This window comes from Culex quinquefasciatus, chromosome 2 (genome assembly GCF_015732765.1).
Source record: "Culex quinquefasciatus strain JHB chromosome 2, VPISU_Cqui_1.0_pri_paternal, whole genome shotgun sequence".
In the NCBI taxonomy this organism is placed as follows: domain Eukaryota; kingdom Metazoa; phylum Arthropoda; class Insecta; order Diptera; family Culicidae; genus Culex; species Culex quinquefasciatus.
This window is the reverse complement of record NC_051862.1, coordinates 115,727,566-115,745,797: the sequence shown is the minus strand read 5'-3', so window position 1 is coordinate 115,745,797 and position 18,232 is coordinate 115,727,566. Positions and strand designations below refer to the sequence as shown.

Genomic DNA, 18,232 nt, shown 5'->3' with positions numbered 1-18,232 from the left:
TTCTTGCTTGGAGAAAGGACACTTTGAAACTGGTGCCCAGTCTCAATCTAAAGTCGTCGCGACGCAAGGCTTCCGACGAATTATGTTTATTTTTCGTGCAAATAAGAGCTCCAATTTCCTTTTCCTTTAATTAGGAAAAACACGCAATGCTTCAAAGTGTAATAAATAATCATGAAACCCATTTATGTATTACTCTGGACTGAATGTTCAACTGTTTATGTGCGTTTGATTGTAATTTGAGTTCTTACTTGTACCGTTTATCGAACACTGGCTAAACGATAATAACTTTAATATCATGGAAAAAAATTCATGTAAATTTACATTATTTATCATGTACCAATAGGTATCATTATAAATGATGTATATTTACATAAGGTTTATTGGAAATTTGCATTAGTTTTGAAAATTTACATTAGTTTTGGAATTTACATTAGTTCAAATCAATTAATTCTGATTGGCCAATGGGAATGAGAAGCTCGACATGGATTGGAATAGGAAAAGGGTGTGGCCTATGTTCTATTTTAAGATGATTGAAGCGGACAGCAAGGAAATTCAGATTTTAAAAAGTTGTTTCACAGGTAGGGGACGCTTTCTCGTCGATGGGTACACAGAAAAAAATATGTGAATTTACTCGACACGGAAAAAATGAATCACATGTATACTCAGTTGATGTAAACTTGAAATTTGACGTAAACAGTTAAATCACACGTAAAATCAGGTTTTTACGCATAATTTGTTGCAAATTTACATCAAATTGCATTTAAATTTAAATTTTTAATGACGTGCAAAATTGTTACATCATAAATGATGTAACGTTCGGAAATATTTTTTTTTGTGTGTAGTTTCGAAGTCAACGTTTGACAGAAATACATTAGATATATAATTTACATTGAATAATTAGGAATTTACAGGAAGCCGAACACGGATAGAAATTCATCAGATTTGAGTTTCCATGCTCAACGTTTCCATTAGATTCATGATTTACATTATAATAAAGGAAGAAGGAGTGGAAGGAACATGCAGCAGGAGTGAGGAAGTTTCGTGCAAGGAAAAGGAAGGTTCTGGGGGAAATGAAGTTTGGGGACACAGGCCGTCGGTGATCCGGGACGGCCGAAACTTGTGTCCAGTGCGTGGACACCTTCTGTGTCGGTTAATGGAAGACCCCTAAAAAGCTAGTTCAACCAAATATTACACTTACAATGAATGGCCCTTAGCTTCTTCACCTCCTTTCCCCTTATAACTGCCAGCGCCCTGTCTGGATCTATCAACCATGTGGCAAAAGGTTTGAAAAAACTGTTGTCGCGATCTTCATTTCTGTCTCTCCTCTTTCTGTCCTAGGTTAGCTTAATATTTCTCGCCGCAAATTGCCAATATAAGCAAATAATTATTAGAGTTAGATAAAATTTTATACTAAGTAGTTAGTAAACTTTATATTCAATCCAATTTTTTTTAATCAGTCAAGGATGCCTATTTGGAGTTGGGAGACTGGATTCATGGTTATTTGGCAATAAAAAACTTTATTTATGTAATTTTTCGGAAGAAGTACAAACTTTGTTTGCACCTTTTTCATTTTTGTTATAGTATTTGTTATATAACTTTTTATAGAAATCATCTATCCATGAGCTCAGGGTGGCCACTCAAGTCGGGAAATCGGGAAAGTGAGCATGAGCATGAGCATGAGAGACCACCCATGGTTGTCCTTCTCCGTTGCTGAACAGGACCATAATATTCTATCATCACAACCGGTCATACGCTTCAACGATGATGATATTTCCCTTATCAACAGCATGCATGAATGCGCTGAAAAGATAAAACATCACGATCATCAAAACTAGAGCCGTTGCCAAAAGGAAACAGTCGTTGGCCACCAACGGCGCCCGCCATGTCAGTTTGTAGATCTCGAGGGGAGGGGACGGGAATGTTAGTTAGCACAGGCTGCTACCAAGGGTGGGTTCTATACGATATCCACACCCCCGCGTGTGCCGGAAAACTACTTCTACTTGGGATTTTGTTAGTGGGAAAGGGTAATGGCCAGGATTCATCATAGAGGATGATGATGTGGCCCAATAATCAATGAATTTTGTTTAATAGTGTGATGTATTATGTATTCTCAAGGCAAACAATCGGATGATGCGGATGAGACTGTTCCCGGTTATTTGGTGTTGAGTTTAGCATAAAAGATTCAATCATAGACAGCCGGCTGCGGAAAGATAGAATCAAAATTATGTGTAATTAAAAGGTGAAATATTATACTCAGCGTAACATATTTACGTAGAGTTGACCTTAGACTATTTATACTTTTAATTTTTATAAGATGAGCGACCAATTACTGATTACTGATGACTGATAAGTTATGATGTTATCTGAAGGGCTTGAACAATCGCGTTGAAACAAGATTTGTCACCGTGCTGTACGAGCTAAAATGGTAAAAGATAATTTCGCGGGAAACAAATGATCGAATATAATTTATATTTTGCAAACGCAAATTAGAACGAATCGTACCATGAAACAATTGCATATCATAGATCAATGAAACACGACTATGATGTGTATCAAAAACATGACTAACGAGAAAGACGATCGCGATTTTCGAACTTTACATTGAATTTATACTGATACATATTTTATTTTAAAAATAAAAACAAGCGATCGGCTGTTTGGGGATGCACCTCGCCTAATTATCATTTGATTTATTTTTCGTGGAATGCGAAATGTGATTTAATAGAAGAAAGAACTTTAAACTCAAACAGCCGACCGAAGGATATAACAGCTAAATTTAAAAAGCAAACTGGAATTCATACAGCAAAAACTAAATAAAACCTATCATTTAAATCTCGTTACGACGCGCTCTCGTGCTGAACTGGCTGGAATCTTCTCATTCTTTTCACTCTCCCCCCTCTTTTCCTTCGCGCCGAAACGAAACCAAAGCAACCAGCCAAGAAGCTGAACTCGTTGCGACGCGCTCTCGTGCTGAACTCAAGTCGGGAAATCGGGAAAGTCGGGAAAAAGTCGGGAATTCGCCAAAATCCGCCAAAAATCGGGAAAAAGTCGGGAATTTATGATTTTTTGTCAAAAGTCGGGAAAAGTAGGGAATTATAAGCATGTTTGATTGAAAATTATTTTTTTAACTCTTGAATAATTTTAAAAAATTTGAAATTGCAAAAAAATAATCCAAGAAATTTAGAGTTATTGCAAAACTGTTTAAAAAAATTGTCTCTTCAAACATTTTGCTTAAAATAAGTGGTAAAACATAAAATCATATCTAACTGAATGTTCATTGAAAACAGTTAAATACTGACCACTATATAAATTAACATTGATTCAAAAAAAACAATATCAAAAATTACAAAATTAAAAAGGGAACCAGGCAATTTTTTTCTGAATTTCTTGACATTTTTCTAAATTCTTTGAATGAATAATTTCAGCAATTATGTTTTAATCATTCTTTGATAAATCAAAGAAATGATGATGAAGTTTAAAAGAAATAGGAACGAAATTTTAAGTTCAGTTATCTTTAACTTTTTGTCATTTCCAGTTGAAACGAAGTATCAAAAACTATACTTTTGCCAATTTAAAAAATAACATGAATGATATAAGTATTGTTGAACTTTCGATAATTTTTTCAAAGACTAATTGTTTGTGTTTCTACTCTGAATCATAATAATGAAGTTCCATTTGTGATTTTTTTTTCAATTCTTATTTAGTTTCTGTATTTACAAAAATGCCTATATTTGAATTATTTTTAAATTCATTTAATTTTTTTTTTCGGTGGTTAATATTGACTTTTCATATAGAAAGTTTTTTGTTTGAAATCATTCTTTAGATGAGAAATGCGTATTATTTGAGCATTCTGGAAAAAGTCGGGAATTTGAAAATGGGATTTGAGTGGTCACCCTGTGAGCTTTTTGTAGCAAAATGTTTGGCATGAGTTTCTGAGCAAAACGTAGTACTAGGTTTTGTCAAACTTCAAATTGTTTACATGTTTCATCACAAAATGTGCATTGTGTCCTAGGGGTGTAAATTCTTTTTTTTACACACTGTATGCCTTCCCGTTTGTAACTATAGTAGCCTATGTTTTATGCTAAAAACGCTTATATACCAAGAAATTCGTCACTTTTTGTTCACTAAAATGCAAATATCTCGGCTTTGCGTGGACAAAAATTGAATGTTAAAAAAAGCAAAATGATCTCCGTAAAATTTCCTATAAGCTGAATGCAGTAGTTTTGGCTGCAATTTTTTTTGGCTTATTTTGGAGTGATTTTTGAAATTTTTTGGCTAAAAAATACAATTTTTTCTCCCTAAAACGCCCTTTTTTTTCTTAACTTATTTTTATTAGGTCCTTTTAGGTGCTGTGACCAGGTTGGGACCGAGGAACTGATCCTAATAATATATAATAACAAAAAAAAAAAAACAAAAACAGCTCCTCAAATTCCATACTTGGAGATCAAGTAACTGACGAGGGTTACTGGTCTTGCAGGTCTTGAACCTGCCGATGTACTCGGAGAAAATCCCCCACAGCTCAGCTTAACTGTAGAATAACTCCCCGGCTTCCTTCTCCGTGGCTCCACCGTCTCGGGGGCCACTTTGGCTGCTTCCTGCGGGTCTAGGGCGATCCTTCAATTTTCCGTCCGGAACTGCGCCCGGCAGCGGAGGGACTGCTGGACTCTGCTTCTCCGCCGTCCTTTGGTTAGTTTTGACGCCTGCTGGCGCCTCCGGATGAAGTCCGCACGCTTGGGCAGCTGCGGTCCGTGGCTTCGTGGGCTCCAGAGCAGTTGGCACACCGCTTCGGCTGGGTTTCCTGGACTTCGCTCTCGTCCGTCTTGTGGGGACCCCCACAGTTGTTGCACCACCCCTTGAGGTGACAGTTCCTGGTTCCATGACCCAGCTGCAAGCAGTTCCTGCACTGAGTCACGTTCGGCCGCTTGTTCCGGTAGGCCCCCCACCGGATGTGAAATGCTTGCAAGAGCTTGATTTCACTCAGCTTCTTGAGGTTGGTGTACCCCTTGAGGAACGTAACAATGTACGGGGTTTCCGTCGATGAGGCGAACTCTCCTTTTCTCTTGATGGCATGCACCTCCCGGCTAGGTTACCTTTGTTATTGTTGTTGTTGTTGTTCTCCACCAGCGGGCTGAACTTGTTGTTGTTGAGGAGCTGTTCCTCGCTGCCATTTCCGACGTCGGCACCGTCGTCACTTGTCTTCTTTCGCTTCCGCGTTCCGACAACGGGAAGAAACTCGTCGTCGGAGGAATCTTCCACCTCCATCCACAAGCACTTTTCGCGCAGCAACAACAGAGGAAAAACGCGTCCTCCACGTCGAGCTGTCAAACCAAGCCTTATCGTTGTGCCCTAAAACGCCCTGCCACGCCCAAACACAAGCTTTTATGGACTATGTCTGTACAGGAATTTGTTCAGGGGACATTAAACTATAACTTGAAGCCCAAGGCGTCCAAATTTGAATGGCTTTAGCATGATTGTTAAGCTAAGAACAAGATTGTCCGTTCGACGCAGTGGTGAACGCAGAACGCTGTGCCAGTTCGATTTTTCCATGAACTGTCAGTCGAACAATCTGCAGGGGTTGCTTTGTTCAATGGGAGCGTTCTTTTATTACGTAACGCGAAAAATCAGACTTTTAGACCCCCTCCCCCCCCCTCGTAACAAAATTTCCATACAAATTTTAAAAATTTTGTATGGAGCGTAACACGGCCTTCGACCCCCTCCCCTACTGCGTTACGTAATAAAAGAACGCTCCCAATGGTCGATGACTGGCAGGCTATGATGACAGGCGCAAAATTTTGCGTTTGCGTTCAGGCCTGACGGACAATCTTGTTCTTACCTTTACTCGCATTTCTGAAAAATACTCGAAAAATGCTTTTTTTCATTCAAGCTCCGCTCGCGATTAGTAAACCATTTTTGGGATTTTTTTGTTGTATGAAAAAACATTGTTCCTGACATCCTCATCTATCATTCTAGGGGTGAGCACCGAAGATTTGACAACTTTTCATTTTTTTTTCGGACGGCCTACTGTTTATACTAATTTTGTTTTCATGAAGTAATTACTAGTAATAAGTATTTACAATTTTGTAGTTTACACAACATCAAAGACACATTTGGCAGCAATTTCCACCATACCAAATTTTAATTGACGGCAAACTGTGGTAGTGCAGGCCAAATGAGAACCGCGAAAGTAAAAGATATTCACGAAGTATTTATTTCGCTGAAGCGATTGAGAAAGCCGCTGGCAGAGAGCGGGTAGTGTTCGCTCGCGAATGGTTGCCTGCTCCAGTCGACAAAGATTCATTCGGTAATGAGTGAGTGATTTCTGATCTTTGAACTGAAAATCAGGACCCTTGCACGGAAGAACAAAATTTTGTGGTTTTTTAATTCACTTTTTTTTACATAAAATCAATTTCCGATAATCCGCATTTTTTAATTTTTGATTTTTTTGTACATGTTTTAGGGGATAAAACCCCGCATCTTTAAAGCCATTCAGAAGTATGGACCACAATTTTGCCGACGAGTCATATATTTTTTTGAATAGTGATTTCTGTAACCAAATTACATGTTGTACTTAAAATAATTTGACCTAATTTTTTATGTAAAATTTTACAATTTTTTGACTAAGTGCACTGTCCATGATTGTCACAGCGTGTGTGCGTGAGTTCGAGCACGGGCGCGTTTCTCGACTAAGCTCGTCGTTTTCTCGAAAAAAACTTTTCCGGTCCTTATCCGGCGCGAGTGTCCATAAAACGCCGTCGGGATACGGAGTGAATCGGAGGCACCTGGAGTTGTAACCCGGCAATCGCAATAAATTAGGAATTATCCTAGAAAGTGCGGCCCGTGCGGGACAAAATAAGTGAAGAAGTCGTCGCAGTCGAACAAACACATGTGTCACGCCGTCATCGTCATCGTCGTCACCGTGTGTTGTGTTCTGTGTACTGTGCATTGTGAAAGAGAAGCCGCGAAGAATGCTTGCTGTGTCTATGCCGTCGCCTTCGATGGTGTAGCAGTGTAAAGTGTGCTAGGAAAAGAAACACCCAGAACAGGGTTGTACCCTGGGTGCGAATAAAAAAAAAGAGCATGAAAGTTGGGAAAAAAAATAAATAAAAAAAAGTGGAAGTGGATTATAGAGGAGTGATCTGCTGCGTGCACGCAAGTACCCCCTCCCTTTTTGTTTGTGCCCCACCCGTCGAGCGTCTGTTTCCCAGTTTAGGGGCGGCTCGAAAACCAGGTGACTACCCCCATCCCGTAAGCGTCTGTATCCCAGGTTAGGGGCGGCTTATAGCAGTGGTTAGTGACCAATCCCCCCACCCTTGAGCGCCTGTTCCCCAGGTCAGGGGCGGCTCAAAAACCAGGAGTTCGATCTTCCATCCCCGTCGTGAGCGTCTGTTTCCCATGTTCGGGGCGGCTCATTGCGGAAGGTGGTAGAACCCCCCCCCCCCCTCCGAGCGTCTGTTCCCCAGGTTAGGGGCGGCTTGAAACAGCGTCTGTACCCCAGTTTAGGGGCGGCTGACTGTAAACAGTACCGGCACGATGGTCCTCTGGCGAGACAGGGGGTTGGTGCAGGCCACACGAACCCGCCGTAAAACACCAGTGCAGGAAGCACACGATGCGAGCCGGACCAATCGGCACGGAACTGAACCTCTTACGAGGTCCCACGATTGGAAGCTCGGGACGTGGAATTGCAGGTCTCTCAAATTTGACGGGAGTATCCGCAATGCGGATTCCGCATACTTTCCGACATATTGAGGGTCCGCAAGTTCAGCATCGTAGCGCTGCAGGAGGTTGGCTGGATAGGCGCGGAGGAGGTACAAGCGTATACAAGGATCGGCTGTACAATCTACCAGAGCCGCGGCGAGAAAAAGAGGCTGGGGACAGCCTTTATAGTGCTGGGCGAAATGCGCGATCGCGTGATTCGGTGGACCCCGCTCACCGACCGAATGTGCGTGTTGAGGGTTAAGGGCCGTTTCTTCAACATCAGCATCATAAACGTGCACAGCCCGCACTTAGGAAGCGAAGATGACGACAAGGACGCATTTTACGAGCAGCTAAACTGGACGTACAATAGCTGCCCAAAACATGACGTCAAAGTCGTTATTGGAGATTTTAACACTCAGGTTGGCCAGGAGGAGGAATTCAGACCAGTGATAAGGAAGTTCAGCGCCCACGTACGCACGAACGAGAACGGCCTGCGACTGATCGACTTCGCCACCTCCAAAAACATGGCCGTACGAAGTACCTGCTTCCAGCACAACCTCCGAGACAAGTACACCTGGAGATCACCGCAAGGAACGGAATCACAAATCGACCACGTCGTAATCGACGGTAGACACTTTTCCGACATCATCGACGTCAGGACCTATCGCGGCGCCAACGTCGACTCGAACCACTATTTGGTGATGGTGAAAATGCGCCAACGACTTTCCCTGGCGAAAAGCGTTCGGTACCGCCGCCCTCCGCGGCGGCTTAAGTTACCGGAAGTCGCATCCCGGTACGTGCATTCGCTGGATGCTGCGTTGCCAGGGGAGGGTGAGCTGTTAGAAGCTCCCCTCGAGGACTGCTGGATGAGCGTCAAGGCAGCCATTACCAACGCAGCGGAAAGCACCATGGGATTTGCGGAACGAGGACAACGGAACGATTGGTTGGTCTACAAGAAGCTCAACGGATCTCGCAACGGCTTCATGCCGTGAGTCGAAATGTGCGGAGATAAAAATGGAGCTATCTTGACGAACGAGCGTAAGGTGATCGACAGGTGGAAGCAGCACTTCGAACACCTGAATGGTGCAGAAGCAGAGGCAGGGGTCCAAGGCGGCAGGAGAGAGGACTTCATCGGTGCAGCGGGAGAAGGAGAGGAGCCAGTTCCCACGATGAGGGAAGTTGAGGATGCCATCAAGAAGCTGAAGAACAACAAAGCAGCGGGTAAGGATGGTATCGGTGCTGAACTCATCAAGATGGGCCCGGAGAAGCTGGCGTCCTGTCTGCATCGGCTGATAGTCAGGATCTGGGAGTCAGAACAGCTACCGGAGGAGTGGAAAGTGGGAGTAATATGCCCGATCTACAAGAAGGGGGACAAGTTAGATTGTGAGAACTACCGTGCCATCACAATCCTCGACGCGGCCTACAAAGTGATCTCCCAAATCCTCTTCAACCGCCTATCGCCAATAGCAGCAGGTTTTGTTGGAAGTTATCAAGCCGGATTCGTCATGGGGAGATCAACAACCGACCAAATCTTCACTGTGCGACAAATCCTCCAAAAGTGTCGCGAGTACCAAGTTCCGACTTCAAAGCCGCGTACGACTCAGTCGATCGCGAAGAGCTATGGAAAATTATGGACGAGAACGGCTTTCCCGGAAAGTTGATCAGACTGATCAAGATGACGATGGATGGAGCTCGGGCCCGTTCACTTCACTTGGGGGGCTTCGGCAAGGCGATGGGATCTCTTGCCTCTGCTTCAATGTCGTGCTAGAAGGTGTTATGAGACGAGCGGGCTTCAATATGCGGGGCACGATCTTCAGCTAGTCCAACCAATTCATCTGCTTCGCCGACGACATGGACATTGTTGGCAGAGCGTTCAAGGCGGTTGCGGATTCGTACACCGACTTGAAGCGGGAAGCAGAGAAGGTTGGGCTAAGAGTGGTGGAAGAGTTTGTGTACCTTGGATCGTTGGTGACGTCGGAAAACAGCTGCAGCAGGGATTCGGAGTCGCATCATCGCTGGTAGTCGTGCCTATTTCGGTCTTCACAAGAGCCTAAGGTCCCGGAAATTCTCCCTACATACGAAGTAATCAATCTACAAGTCGCTGATAAGACCGGTCGTCCTCTACGGGCACGAGGCGTGGACAATGCTCGAGGAGGACTTACGAGCACTAAGCGTCTTCGAACGTTGAATGCTAAGGACCATCTTTGGCGGCGTATATGAGAACGACGGATGGCGGCGGAGAATGAACCACGAACTTGCACAACTCTACAACGAACCAAGCATCCGGAAGGTCGCGAAGGCTGGACGGTTGCAGTGGGCCGGTCATGTTGCAAGAATGCCGAAACGAGCCGAGCAATTGAGCCAACGGAACCAGAAGATCAATCCTGCGAAGTTGGTGTTTGTGTCGGAGCCGGTAGGAACAAGACGTAGCGGGGTGCAACTTGCGAGGTGGGTGGACCAAGTGGAGAGCGATTTAGAAAGTGTGGGTGCACCGCAAAATTGGAGACATGCAGCCATGGACCGAGCTTGTTGGCGGAGAATCGTGCAGCAGGCCAAGTTAATGGTGTAGCGCCAATAAAAGTAAAGTAAGTAAAGTAAGATTGTCCATTCCTAAAAATATTTGTTTTTCGAAAAGTTCAGAAAATGTCTTACAATTTCGTCTAAGAAACATTGAAATTTGGATTGAACCACTGGTTGCTGAGATACAGCGAATAAAAGAAATAGACACAGGAAAATTGTTTTTTAGTCTCACCCAAACCACCCCTTCTTTCTCTAATGTCAATATCTCAGCAACTAATAGTCCGATGTTCAATGTTAAAATATGAAACATCCGTGAAATTTTTCGATCTTTTCGAAAACATTATTTTGATTTTTTTTGTATTATGACTAATATTTCAAAAGGGCCAAACATTCAATATTCCGCTAAATTGCCCCATTTGTTACATCCCAGTGAATACACATTTAGTCAGTGTTCTTTTATTACGTAACGCAATAATTTGGATTTTTTATCCCCTCCTCTTCACAAAATTTCCATACAAATTTCAAATTTTAAGCGTAATACGGCCAACGAACCCTCCACCCCCCCCCCCCTCCACAACTGCGTTACGTAATAAAAGAGCGCTCTCTTATTTTCTGTGTTTTTTGAGTTTGGTTTTACGAAAGCGTGAAACAATATTGAGAAAATATACGAAAAATCCACTACTTTTGCAAAAAGGGGTGACTATACAAAATCATTTATTAATGCGCTGAAAAAAAAAACAACAACGTTGTCAAACCCTGAACAAATGGAAACAGGTAATAGTAATTGGTCAGCAACGGCGTCCGCCATATCAGTTTATAGATCTCAGGGAAATGGAGCAGAAAAAGGGACGTGGTGTTACATCATGCTGCCATCTGGTTTTTTTAAGTGCAAGAGTGGAAAAGTGCGGAGTCATTGTCTAAAAATAGACGGCGTCCTATCTCGCCCAGCAAAATGAAGTCGATAAAGTAGTCGGTTTCGACGAAGAAAAAGACAATGGACTACATAGACAATGGAAGTGATAAGACAGAAAAAACACAAAATATAGTTATTTATTTTACAAAATGTATGGCCAGAAGCACTTCCAACAAAAGAATTTATTTATTTTAGGAATATTTCTATCACCACATTTTTCACAAATTGAATCGCATAAGAAAAACAAGTACAGCAGCTTCACATGGACAATACTTTATAAGCACTTAAAAGTATGTTTTTTTAAACAAAATTTCAATTGAAATTTTGTTGTTAGTTTTAGTGTATAGTCTGTTGTTGTAACAATAACATTCACAGTGCTACACGCGGTGTTATTAGGTGTGTTATCACCACAGACAAAAAGATGTAAAACTCGTCATATTGATGTGGATTTGCCGTAACTCACTTTGCAAAAACGATACATCAACTGAGTGCCCTCAAAGCTACATTTACATCCGTACTTTACATTGCTCGTACAGCGGGGTAGTGCACATTGTGTATTGAGATTATTTTGAGTTTTTGAAATGATTTGTATTTGTAATACTAAGAACTTTACGTCTGTTTATCTGTGATGAAAGGGTAACCGAACAAAAAAGAACATCTCATATGGAACTAGTATTTTTTGTGACCATCCTTTTTCAGACTATTTGGGGTACCTAGCATGGGTAAACAACAAGGAAAATGCGTAATGATACCTTTATCTGGTATCAATATCAAATTATGGTATTTCTGATCCCTTTCAAATTTGTCTTAAGGATTATGTAAGAGCAAAATTTGGTATCATACCAATTTAAGGTATTGTTTTGATATTGCAACATTTGTCGATGGTTGGATACCAAATTTAGGATTTTTTTTGTATTACAGTATTTTATCAAGTTCATCTGGTAAAATCGAGAATTTCAAAGCTGATTTTTTAAAATTATTGATAAACCTCCTAATGAAATTTATAAAATCGTTGAAATTTCTATAAGAGGGACACCAAGTGTTGATATTTTTGCAGTATACTTTTTTACCAATATTTTGATTTACGAGTCAATTAATAGTTTTATTGAAACTTTTGGTGAACTTGTATCCAGTTTCAATAAAATAACATTAATTTTTCAATCTTGGGTTTTTTAGATGCCTTGCCAAGAAAGAGCTTCAAATATATGCCGTTCATCAACGACAGATGTATTCGATGTGGCGAAGAATATCACTGAGGATAACATGAAATCATCAAGTTAGTAGAATGAGCTGTTTCATGGTGAGTTTTTCACTGGCTTCAAAATGAACTGCTGGGGTGAGATACACATTTCTGTATTTTTGTATGACTTAATCTCACCACCCCAGACCCCATGCGAACCCTGATGATGGTAATCAAAAATTATTTTATTTGAGTAGGGGCAAATAGGGGTAAAATGGATAACTGTTTTTATTAAATATTTTGATTTTTTTTTGTTTTCTTTGGAACACATTTAGAGCCTACACGCCAGTGATGTTGAAAAGTGAAAAAAATCGACATATTTGAAAAAATGTTCTATCACGGATAAAATCCATTTGATTGCAAGGGAGCGCCAGCTCCTGTTACGTCCAATCATTTTTTGGGATTTTAGGCTCTGTACGTCCACCGTTCATCTGCTGAATGCCCGGTAAAAAAGTCATTTCTGTTGCATCCTAGTAAATATGTTGAGTAAAACGCGGTTCACGATTGCTTGAAATATCAAGTTGAACATATTTTTTAGTAAACTAATTTCACGGTATGGTGGAAGCAAACCATTATAAATCGAGGTGACCCATGGGAGATTTAAGCCTAGAAAGTTGTGTTACATCTTCCTGATTAAGAATATGTTCGATTCAAAATATTCTATCGGTGATTAATGCGTTTTTCAGAAAATAAATGTTTTTCATACTGATGGAGACGCCTGGTACTAAATAAAAAAAATATTTTTTTATTAAAACCAACTTTTTTCCAGTTTATACTATTACAGCTACAATAATTTCAAAACATTCGTTTTATAATATATTTTGCTTCCGCCATACCGTGGAATTAAAAAAAAAGTTTACAAACTTTTTTGGCACGTTTTTGATTTTTGAAGTTTAATTTGTTGTAGAACTTTTTATAGAAAACATCTCTTCGTGAGCTTTTTGTAGCAAAATATTCAGCATTAGTTTCTAAACAAAACGTAGCACTAGGTTTCTGTTAAACTTTAATTGTGTGCATGCTTCATCACAAAATGTGCGTAGTGCTCAAGGGTTGTAAATACTTTTTTTACATACTGTAATAAGATTTTTGAAAAGACAAATTATGCTACATATTGGGATCAAATTACCAAAAGAGTCTATTGAAAAGAAGTCCTTTGACAGGCAAAATGGTTATTTTTTTTAAGTAGACGTTCTAAATTTCCTTCGATTTAAAGGCCAGACACGTCTGCTTTTTATTGCACTTTTCGGCAAACACTAATAATTAGGTTCGGTTACCCTTCCCTGGCTATACTACATTGTTTTCGCTCTCGACATTTATGCATCAACACTTTGTCACGTGGTAATTAGTTTAAGTTTCGTGCTTTAGTTTACAAATTTAACATTTTTTAATCACTTAACAATCACGGTAACTTTAGAGTAGCATTTTTTTGATTTCTTAAAAAACGTGAAAAATTAATACTTTTTCTTTACATAGTACGTCAATTCACTTTGGGTTTCTTTTGAAAATGACGGGTTGATATTTCTTGTTGAAATTTCTTCAGACTCATTTGACTTCATTTAAGCGGGTCGCGCAACGACTCCATATTAAGACTATTGGGCTGGACTAGAATGCGATACCGCTTTCGTCACCGAACGGTATTGTCTTGGAGTAGGATCTGAAATAAGCCAGAGTTATAGCATTCTGCGAATATGTTTAACCATCAACGTTCATTTGCTACCTCTCGCAGAATCACCCAGTTCTGGCTATCACTGTAGACGTGCAATCGAAGTTCTTTCAGTTCGCCGATTTTAGGATCGACCACTCCCTCGGCAATGCCAAAGTCATTGAACGCGCCAATTATTAGGAATCCGTCAGTTGTAGTGTTGTATGTATTCCACACGGACGAATCTTCGGCCAAATTTGTTGGGAGAACCTCGACAGTTGTGTTGTAGAAGCGATCGGATGGTTGCTCAAAATTTCCGCTTCGGAAGAGATATCTGGAAATTGTCTTAAAGTTTTAGAAATTATATTAACAACTAAATACTTTCATTACCGCTTGAGTACGACTGGATCTTTGAATTTTATTTCGATCAAATCTCCGGGCTGGGGCATCAACCCCCAGAAAAAACTCTCGCCACTGTACGCCTTCTGCAGTGTGTATGTTTTATAATGCTGAATTCCAGTTTTTACAACAGCGGGAGGATTGTTGTGCGGATAGAATGTTGGTATTTTGCCAAACTGTTTATCTTTGAGCTTTTGAACTTTACCTAACAGTGATAAGCATTTTTAAGTCAAGTTTCAACAATTTGATTTGTTTTAATAATACCTTTCAAAGAAGAAGTAGTCCCAATGTGTTGGAACAGCGAAGGCTTGTAGTGTATCCATAACTTTGATATTTCCTGTTTACACGTTTTCTATACATGGGAAAGTATAGAAGAAAAGATTTATATTGATTTCAAACAACTCTGTGTATAATTCGATCGCTTACCGCATCTTTCTCCACGCTGCAAACTTTTGTGTAGATCAAGTGATAGAGCAGCCAATCGACTGGTTTTTCGTTATAAAACATTTGGAAAAATGTTATCAACCAAGGCAAATCGGCTGATTTGAACATTTTACCTGTAGAAAGAAAGCGTTTATACTTCGATTCGTCGAGAGAAACGGGGCACAAGTATACCAATGAAACCTAGCTGACAAAAGTCCAACACAAACCATTGGCTTTGCTCCTTGTTTGCAGTTTTTTCCAGTGCGAAATTCTTTATAATGGTAACAAATCCCTTCTTCGTCAAGATGTCATCCTCCAGTTGTACATAGAATGCTCCTGTTGGGTGTTAAAAAGTCATTCAACTGTCCTATGTTTTCAAGTATCTTAAAACTAAATTACCTTTTGGTTGCGTGTAAGCCATGAGATAAGCAAAGTCGAGATTTTGTTTCGATCGCCACTTGACCCTTTCCACGGAATCATTCAGAGTCTGCCTAAGTCGGTGCATGTCGGGATAGTAACTCGCAGCAGGGGCAATAATTTCGATGAATCCACTTTCTAAAAACGTAGGAAATCTCGTGTTGATGCTGTTTGCGACCTGGTTTACGTATTCCTGCTCTGTTTCGCCAATGAAAATTACGATCATTGTTTCGTTTTGCTCTTCTTCGTCCATATTCGCAATGAGATTATCAACGGTTTCAAGCAGATAAGATTGTTTGTCGCGTTTAACTGTTGGTATTCCAAACACAATGGAAACACCCTGCCGATTCTTCGATTGCAAAAAGGCTGGCCTTAAGGACGCGGGATCGTCAAGTAAGTGTGGTAAAAAATGAAAGGCCGTTGGTAATTTTAAATTTGCAGGCAACTTGGCTGATGCTGACACGTTGCGGATCAGAGATCGCGAGTCGGCACTTAATCCGTCTAGTAGATTTAAGTTTATTGACATGTTTGAAGTCTCTCCATTTTGATTCGAGAAGCCCAAGTACTGGGACAATATCGCTACATCTTCCTGTTTTGCGCGGTACATTGACTCTAGGTATTGCATGCGCATTTGAAATTCGGCTACTCGTTGTGACATCGTTTGCTCAGCAGTAAAATCTAAAAAAAGCAAGCAAACATAGTTCGACCACATTACATTGCTAAAACATCCGTAGGCTTACCTGTTCCTAAAACTAAAAACAATATCGTACAAGGTACCAATAAGAGTATAAAAGCTAAAAAACAACTACGACGCCTAAGCGGCGATGAAGTTAATCCCATCTTCATGACTGTTATGTATTTGTCTGGAAAAAAATAAAAGTCAATGAAGCTAAATATTATCTACAATATTGGCCCTTAGTCAGCCGAAGTTAACATTATCTTTTGTTATAGCTACGATACTGATTAGATTGTCCACAAAACGCATATGAGCTAAATGGCCTTTTGAAAACCTATTGGACTATATAAAAATGTCGCATGTTTTAATTAAATTTTATTTGCTAAATGCTCTTTGATTTTAATGTTTAAGCCAAACTAATATCTAACTAAAACCTGTTCTAATAACTTACTGAACGTTGAAAATTATCTTATTACTGTCAAGAGTTTCACTTTGCAAAGGCTTGACTCTACAAATTTTACCAGTAGCATTGATATGCAGAACATTTTAGCTAACAGACATGCAACTGAATCAACAAATCGCAGCTTATAGGTACAACGGTGTTTGTGGTTTTTTTTTCAGTGCGTGTACTTCAACTTGTAGGAGTGAATAGTGAAACTTTATTCCCTATTCTATATTTTGTTACCACCTGGATCAAAATACATGATCGTATATGCATTTTTTAATTAACAAAAAAAATCAAAAATCAATCCTTTCCAATAGCTTAAAATAAAAAGCATACATTTGGATTATAATTAATTTAATATAATTTATTATTATAATTAAAAATCAAAACATTTAAATAATTAGGTTCTCCTTCAGCCCACAGTCACTCCCTTAGCATCGCATTGACCGTAGCTCGAAAGTTGGTAGAATCTAATAAGAGCAACAACACTTGCTCGGTGGTGGGTGCTAATCATTTCACCAAGCACTGTGATTTTACAATCTCCACATACCTATATGTACAACTTATATCTTCAATCTTACGATATTTTTCAATTAGCTGAGGAAGTAAATTTTTGTACTTCATTTTGAGAAAACACTGTTCAATGCAGCAATTCAGCGGTTTTGTTCAAGGCTTCTCATTGTTCAATAAGAAGGGTTGAAGGGTTGAAACTCATTATCATATGTACGCACTGCAGTTGCACACTGTGTAATATTTATATTTTATTGCATACACTGCAGAACGATATCACATTGGCAACAAATTTAACACAACTCCAACAACATATGTTGATCAATACAGGTCCTTATATCGACAGTGCATCTTTTTTCTTCACGATGACGCACGCCCTAACCATAGCATAGAATTGATTTTGCTCCAAATTAATCAGGACAAGTTAACACTCATGCAAAATACTTAACAGCAATTCATGTTTATATTTAAGACTGCTTGAGGTTGAAATCGAGCTTCAGATTGTATTTTTACTCTTAACAAAATGCATAAATGGATAAAATAGTGTGACATTACCCAAGCAAATTTCAATCTATCTTGAATTTCAAATCGGCACTCTATAAACTTTCGCGCTTATTATCACATTTTATTCACTGGTAATACACTCTAGTTATTAACACTATTCGCGCACTAAGATACATTTTTAACCAAAATTCGAGCCATTTTCGTTCTGTTGCTGATCTGAATGTTTTGCTTTTCTTTTTGTGACTGAAAAGCTGCACCCAATCAAGATCTCTCAATAGACAGGTTGAGCTGTTTGATGCTTATATCATATGTCTATGCTCACTCACACACGTTCGATTGTGAATGTAAAGTTATGCTTATGCTACCAGAAATCTCCCATCTGCTTTTTCATTACACTTTTAAAATAATTGTCAACAGTCAAAATTTTTCTATTTAATGTTTGACAATTTAAAGTTAAATACAGTGAATCAAATATTTGTCCGTACCCCTCCCCGTACGGAAAATGTTTGTGATATAAAAGTTCATAAAATACGACCAAAGTACCATGTTTTATACATCAATCGACGCGGGAGAATGTTCTCTTTAAGAGACTGTCATTGGATTTGCAAAAAACTTTTTCTTAAAAAATACAAAAATAGTTTACTGAAAAAAGTAAAAAAAAGAGGTCAAATAATAGTCCGTACCCCTAATAAAAGTACAAAATCTGATCGATTCAAGTGAATTCATTTATGAAATGTTGTTTCTGTGTCAAATACTAGTACCTCTAGCCAGTTTGTGACAACTTTGAACTTCTGATAACTTTGTTAAGTTAGTTTATATTAAAAATTGGACTAAATTTATTTTTTTGT

General features: G+C 39.7%; 1 protein-coding gene across 1 annotated transcript; it reads right to left on the bottom strand.

The window, feature by feature from the left end:
• Positions 1-11,260: 11,260 nt before the first annotated feature.
• Positions 11,261-17,656, bottom strand: LOC6041392 (alpha-1,3-mannosyl-glycoprotein 4-beta-N-acetylglucosaminyltransferase B). The gene is made up of 9 exons (XM_038254641.1): positions 17,436-17,656; positions 15,990-16,112; positions 15,232-15,927; positions 15,025-15,168; positions 14,836-14,966; positions 14,674-14,761; positions 14,401-14,614; positions 14,086-14,344; positions 11,261-14,022 (listed from the first exon to the last, which is right to left on the bottom strand). Exons 2-9 carry the CDS (start codon positions 16,093-16,095, stop codon positions 13,993-13,995), a joined length of 1,668 nt encoding a protein of 555 aa, XP_038110569.1. The 5' UTR covers positions 16,096-16,112; positions 17,436-17,656; the 3' UTR covers positions 11,261-13,992.
• Between the last annotated feature and the right edge of the window lie 576 nt (positions 17,657-18,232).

What these genes read in the sequence shown, in the direction of transcription:
- LOC6041392 (XM_038254641.1), bottom strand. Translation starts at nt 16,095, where the DNA reads ATGAAGATGGGATTAACTTCATCGCCGCTTAGGCGTCGTAGTTGTTTT. An exon ending in GACTACTTCTTCTTTGAAAG is followed by an intron (nt 14,615 to 14,673) that starts GTATTATTAAAA and finishes TATCACTGTTAG; the next exon opens with GTAAAGTTCAAAAGCTCAAA. An exon ending in ACTGGGTGATTCTGCGAGAG is followed by an intron (nt 14,023 to 14,085) that starts GTAGCAAATGAA and finishes GGCTTATTTCAG; the next exon opens with ATCCTACTCCAAGACAATAC.